Source organism: Nicotiana attenuata, unplaced genomic scaffold (assembly GCF_001879085.1).
Source record: "Nicotiana attenuata strain UT unplaced genomic scaffold, NIATTr2, whole genome shotgun sequence".
NCBI classification, from domain to species: Eukaryota; Viridiplantae; Streptophyta; class Magnoliopsida; order Solanales; family Solanaceae; genus Nicotiana; species Nicotiana attenuata.
Window position 1 is genome coordinate 434,221 of NW_017670524.1, and position 6,120 is coordinate 440,340.

Sequence of the window (6,120 nt, forward strand, 5' to 3'; positions counted from 1 at the left end):
GTGTGAGGCCCGGAGGCTCTGCTTAGCCGGCGACAATGGAACTTACGCTGTTTGATGTGAGGCCCGGAGGCTTTTTGTTGGCTTTGTTTCCTCTCGTTAAGGTCTTATTGATTATTTTTCCTGACCCGTCGTCGGTTCTAAAAGAACCTCGATTTCAAGTCGTAGTCGGCGATGTTTTGAGCACCTCGGAAGGTTCATTGCCCATAGGTCGAGTAGATCGACGCTTTTGTGATTTTAGAGCCGACACGATCGAGACTCGTTTTTTGCCCGTTGAGGGAAACCTGTGTTTAACCGGTTCTTTCCGAAGTAGATTCGGAGGATTTTTTAGCAACAGTCGGGCGTCCTCGAGTCGCGTTATATGGGTTGTGTCAACCGTTTCGACCGTAGTCGTATGCGTTTGGCCGTAGCCATTTTTGATCCCTTAGTGATAGTTTAGGTGTCTACGTCGAGGGTATGCCCTTTAGGGATTCTTAAAAATGCGACTTATAGCCCAAATATCGGGATTTTCATGCCTGTTGAGGTCTTACAGTTTTATCATGCTTGTGGAGGTCTTACAGAGTGCCATGCCCATTGAGGTCTTACAGTTTGCCATGCCTGTTGAGGTCTTATAGTTTATGGAGAATAGATCTGGTTTTGCCGAGGCTGCCCATTTAGGGTCTTACAATTTCGGATTTTCCAGTGCGTGGCGATTGGCGGCAGCCTCCGAGTCATCGAGTTTGCTTGAAGATAGCTTCTCGTGAGCTCGGAGTTGTTTTACAGGGGCTTGGTGAGCCCGGAGTTCCGACCCTGGGGTCGTACGAGTTGTCAAATTGCTTATTTTGAGTCTCCGAGTGTATCAGACTCGTTTGATGGAGAAGTATTTTGCTATGAATATGTTGAGACAATCTTTCTTGAAACATGAAACGCCAAGAAACTACCTTATATTACCTTGGAGCAGATGTAGGCCGTGATGAGAATGCCGAAAAATATATTCTTTATTGCTCGGCGTAGATATAAGCCGCAAGTACATATAGTTTTGTTGCCATGAGATCGACCCTCATGGGCTCGGCTCCTTAAAATTGTTTGGCCTGGTATTTTGTCTTTGTCAGAAAAGCCCCTTTCAGCGGAAATTTGTTCCAGGGTGAGAGTCTATTTTCGTAGAAGAGAGGGCGATGTTCGATCGCGGGCTCCCGCAGGTATTTCACGATCGGGGGCCCTAACAGTAATATCGTTTGAGCATCGACACATTCCAGTTGCTCGGGAGCTGCTCGCCTTCTATGGTGCCAAGTTTATATGAGCCTTTGCCAATGATTCCGAGGATGCGATACGGCCCTTCCCAATTCTGGCCAAGTTTCCCTTCGTTGGGATTCCAAGTGTTGAGAGTAACCTTCCTCAGGACCAAGTCCCCAATGCTGAAATATCTGAGGCTCGTTCTCCGGTTGTAATATCTATCGATTTTCTGCTTCTGGGCAGCCATCCGAACCAGCGAGGCCTCCCGCCTTTCGTCGAGTAGTTCGAAGGGCTGTTGTCATGGCCTCGTGGTTTGTCTCCTCGCCGGCATGTCGGAATCTAGCTCTTGGCTCTCCGACCTCTATAGGTATTAATGCTTCAACGCCGTGCACTAGAGAGAAAGGCATTTCGCCCGTACTTGATTTTGAAGTCGTCCGATATGCCCATAATATCTCGGGTAGAGTCTCTCGCCACTTTCCCTTGGAGCTCTCTAATTTCTTCTTCAGGTTTAGGATGATAGTTTTATTTGTGGATTCGGCCTGGCCGTTTGCGCACGGATGATACGGCATTGAAAGGATCCTTTTGATTTTGTTGTCCTCCAGGAACTGAGTTACCTTGCAACCAATGAATTGTCTCCCGTTGTCGCACGTTATTTCGGACGGGATCCCGAACCGGCATATGACGTGTTCCCATATGAAGTTGATGACTTCCTTCTCTCTTATTTTTTTGAAGGCCTGCGCTTCAACCCACTTTGAAAAGTAATCAGTCATAAACAGAATGAACCTAGCTTTACCTGGTGCCGTTGGCAAAGGGCCAACGATATCCATTCCCCATTTCATGAATGGCCATGGTGAAAGGACGGAATGTAATTGTTCCCCGGGTTGGTGGATCATGGGGGCGAATCTTTGACACTTGTCGCATCTCCGGACGAACTCCTTGGCGTCCCTTTCCATGCTATCCCAATAGTAACCTGCTCGGATTACCTTTCTGACTAACGAGTCTGCCCCGGAGTGGTTTCCACAGGTGCCCTCGTGGATCTCTCGGAGCACGTAATCCGTGTCTCCTGGCCCAAGGCACACTGCTAGGGGGCCGTCAAACGTTCTTCTGTACAAGGCCCCGCTTTCGTCGAGTGAGAAGCGGGCCTCTCTGGTTCGTAGGGCTCTTGATTCTTTCGGGTCGGCGGGCAGCTTCCCGTCCTTCAGATAGGTGATCTATTTGTTCCTCCAATCCCATGTCAGGTTGGTGGAGTTGATTTCCGCATGACCTTCCTCGACTGCGGACTTGATTAGCTGGACCACAGCCTCGGGGAGCAGGTCTTCCTCCTCGGTGGATGATCCTAGGTTTGCTAGGGTGTCAGCCTCGCTGTTCTGTTCTCGGGGCACATGGACTAAGGTCCATTCCTTGAAGCGGTGCAAGGTGACTTGGATTTTATCCAGATACCTCTACATTCTTTTTCCCGAGCTTCATAGCTTCCATTCACTTGACTTACTACGAGGGGCGAATCGCATTTTGCCTCGATGGATTCGGCCCCCAGGCCCTTGGCCAACTCTAGACCTGCAATCATAGCCTCATTCTCGGCTTCGTTGTTAGTTAGCTTTGTAGTTTTTATGGATTGTCGGATTACGCCACCGATAGGCGGCTTCAGGACTATACCAAGTCCTGATCCTCTGACGTTTGTGGCACCGTCCGTGAATAGGGTCCACCCCGGAAGATGTGCCTGACTTTAATAAAAGTTCCTTCTCTACCTCGGGGACGAGGGATGGCAAAAAATCGGCCACGAAATCCGCTAGGATCTAGGATTTGACGGCCGTTCGAGGTAGATATTCGTATCATACCCTCCGAGCTCGATGGCCCATTTGGCCAGTCGGCCCGACAGCTCAGGTTTGTGCAGTATGCTCCGGAGGAGATAGGTTGATAGGACGCAGATGCGGTGGCACTGAAAGTAAGGCTTTAGCTTACGTGAAGCACTTATTAGTGCGAGTGCCAATTTTTCTAGATGGGGATACCGGGTTTCGGCGTCCCCCAAGGTTCGACGTACATAATATACAGGAAATTGCGTACCTTGATCTTCCTGGACTAATACACAGCTCATCGCTATTTCGATATAGCCAGGTACAGATACAACGTTTCATCTTCTTTGGGTGTGTGTAGCAAGGGTGGGCTTGATAGGTACCGTTTCAGCTCTTCCAGGGCGTCTTGGCATTCCAGAGTCCATTCGAAGTTGCTCTTTCTTTTGAGTTTTAAAAGAAGTGATGGCTTTTGTCCGATGACCTTGATATGAATCTACCCAAGGCTGCGAGCCGCCCAGTCAGTCGTTGGACGGCTTTTACGTTATATACCACTGTGATTTCTTCGATGGCCTTTATTTTGTCGGGGTTGATCTCGATCCCCCTGTTTGAGACCATGAAGCCTAGGAATTTGCCCGAGCCTACTCCGAAGGCGCACTTTTCGGGGTTGAGCTTCATGTTGTAGCTTCTGAGGATGTCAAAGGTTTCCTGCAAATGGGTCAGGTGATCCTCTGCGCGCAGGGATTTTACTAACATATCTTCAATGTATACTTCCATAGATTTTCCTATTTGGTGTTCGAACATCTTATTAACTAGGCGTTGGTATGTTGCTCCTGCGTTTTTTAGTCCGAAGGGCATCACATTATAGCAATATGTGCTATACTTCATGAAGAATGAAGTCTTTTCCCTATCCTCGGTGTTCATCTGAATCTGATTATACCCCGAGTAAGCATTGTGGAAGGTGAGGGTCTCGTGGCCGGCTGCGGCATCGATCAGACGATCACTGTTGGGCAGCGGGAAAGAATCTTTGGGGCATGCTTTGTTTAAATCCTTATAATCTACGCACATTCTTAGCTTATTCCCTTTCTTTGGCACTATTACTACATTAGCTAGCCATTCGGGATACTTTACCTCCCTGATGGACCCGATTTTTAAGAGTTTCGTTACCTCTTCTTTGACGAAGGCGTGTTTTACCTCGGACTGCGGTCTCCTTTTCTGCTTCACGGGTTTGAATTTGGGGTTGACGCTCAGCTGGTGGGAGGTTATTTCTGGCGAGATACCTGTCATATCTAGGTGGGACCAGGCAAAATAGTCGATATTGTTACTAAGGAATCGAATAAACCCTGTCCTGAGTTCGGGGGTCAACCCCGTGCCTAGGTATACCTTGCGGTCCGGGAGGTTATCGATCAGAATGGTCTGCTCCAATTATTCGATCGTTGATTTGGTCGCGTCCGACTCTTCGGGGGCGACGAAGGTTCGGGGGGCAAAGAAATCCTCCTCGTCATCCCCGACGGTTTGCATGCTTTTTTCTTCGTTTGAGGCCGAGTGTGCGGGAGTTGACGGCTCACGGTAAACCACGAACATTTCTCTTGCCGTCCGCTGTTCTCCATGTATTGTTGTGATGCCATTTTTCGTGGGGAATTTCACCACCTGGTGTAAGGTAGAGGGCACTGCCTTCATATCGTGTATCCAAGGCCTACCAAGCAAAGAGTTGTACCTCATGTCGCCGTCGATGACCTGAAATTTGGTGCTCTGGGTCGTGCCAGATGTGTTGATTGGGAGGGTGATTTCTCCTTTTGTTTCTTCCCCGATCATGTTGAAACCGTGGAGGATTCGAGGAACGGTGCTAATCTGATTGAGCAATCCCAGCTGTTCTATCACTCCGGACCTGATTACGTTGGCCGAGCTGTCCGGGTCTACGAGCACGCGCTTTATCTTTGTGTTGTTTAAGAGAAACGAGATCACCAGTGCGTCATTACATTGTGGTTCTCCCATGGCCTCGAGGTCCTCCTCGGCGAATATGAGGGTTTTTCGGGTAAGAGCCACCAGGTCGATCCATCAGTAGCGGATGTTTTTGTCCGCTTGGGTACGGGGCACTGGGGATCGTCAGCCCCCCCGATAATCATGTGGATATCATATGTGGGGGTTCCTTTTTGCGCTCGGACTGGGCCTGGGGGTGTGTTGGACTCCGGGTTGTTCGGTTCCGCTCCCCTGTTGCTCTTGAGATCTCTGCTTCTCATTTCATCGATCGAGCAGAATGTCCGGTCTTGAAAGTGGAGATCTTCGGCAAGAAAAAGTGTGAGAGATATCGTGCGTTTAAATGACGAAACTAGCAAGAAAATAATCACTATTATTTTTAGCCCCACGGTGGGCGCCAAACTGTTTAACGTGAAAATGGTAACAACAATTAAATTTATAAATAGGATGCTAAAAATACGTGATCTATTCCCGAGCTAGTTTGGAAGGGTGATTAGTGTTAAATATGGAGTAAGACAGTAAAGATCAAGCTAGCCAAAATAACAATCGAACCAGTAAGGGGGCGTTCCCGGGCTTAGAACAAGCCAGTAGATACCTCGGGGCCAGGCCTCGAGCCTACCTCGGGCCTATCGGAGGTAATCATATCGAGGGTAGTCGGGAAGGGGATAACAGATAAGTATGTGTATACAAGGCTTTATACCGTCAATCTTGAGCTAAATGACAAAGAACAAACGAAGAACAATAAAATGCTGGGGCGACCTCGGGGTCGAAGAACACAGTTAACTTACAAGAAAGAGATAGAGAGAGAGATATTATTGCTTATTGGAGAAGCGGAGCAACATCAGTATTTTACAAGGTGGGGTGAGTCCCCCTTATATAGGCGAGGGGACTCGGTAAAATATGCATATATTATTTACAAGAGTAGAAAGATGAAACGGCCTATCTCACGTCATCTCAGTAGGTTACAGATAGACCGGCCCTGTCAGGTGTAGCCATGTGCTTTGGAGACATCTCCTCTCACCCTGACTTTGGGCCCTGCTTCCTTTGATTCGGACCTCGACGAGCCCTGAGGCCGAGAACTCGATCGTGGCCTCCTATCCTCGGGGTGTCGAGGAAGGCTTCCAAGTTTGTCTTGATAGCGAAAATC

General features: G+C 48.6%; 1 protein-coding gene across 1 annotated transcript; it reads right to left on the reverse strand.

The window, feature by feature from the left end:
- Positions 1-4,421: 4,421 nt before the first annotated feature.
- Positions 4,422-4,991, reverse strand: LOC109240550. The gene has a single exon (XM_019407202.1). The coding sequence runs from the start codon at positions 4,989-4,991 to the stop codon at positions 4,422-4,424; it is 570 nt and encodes a 189-aa protein (XP_019262747.1).
- Positions 4,992-6,120: the final 1,129 nt, after the last annotated feature.

Coding starts and splice junctions, on each gene's coding strand:
- LOC109240550 (XM_019407202.1), bottom strand. CDS start 4,991: ATGGGAGAACCACAATGTAATGACGCACTGGTGATCTCGTTTCTCTTA.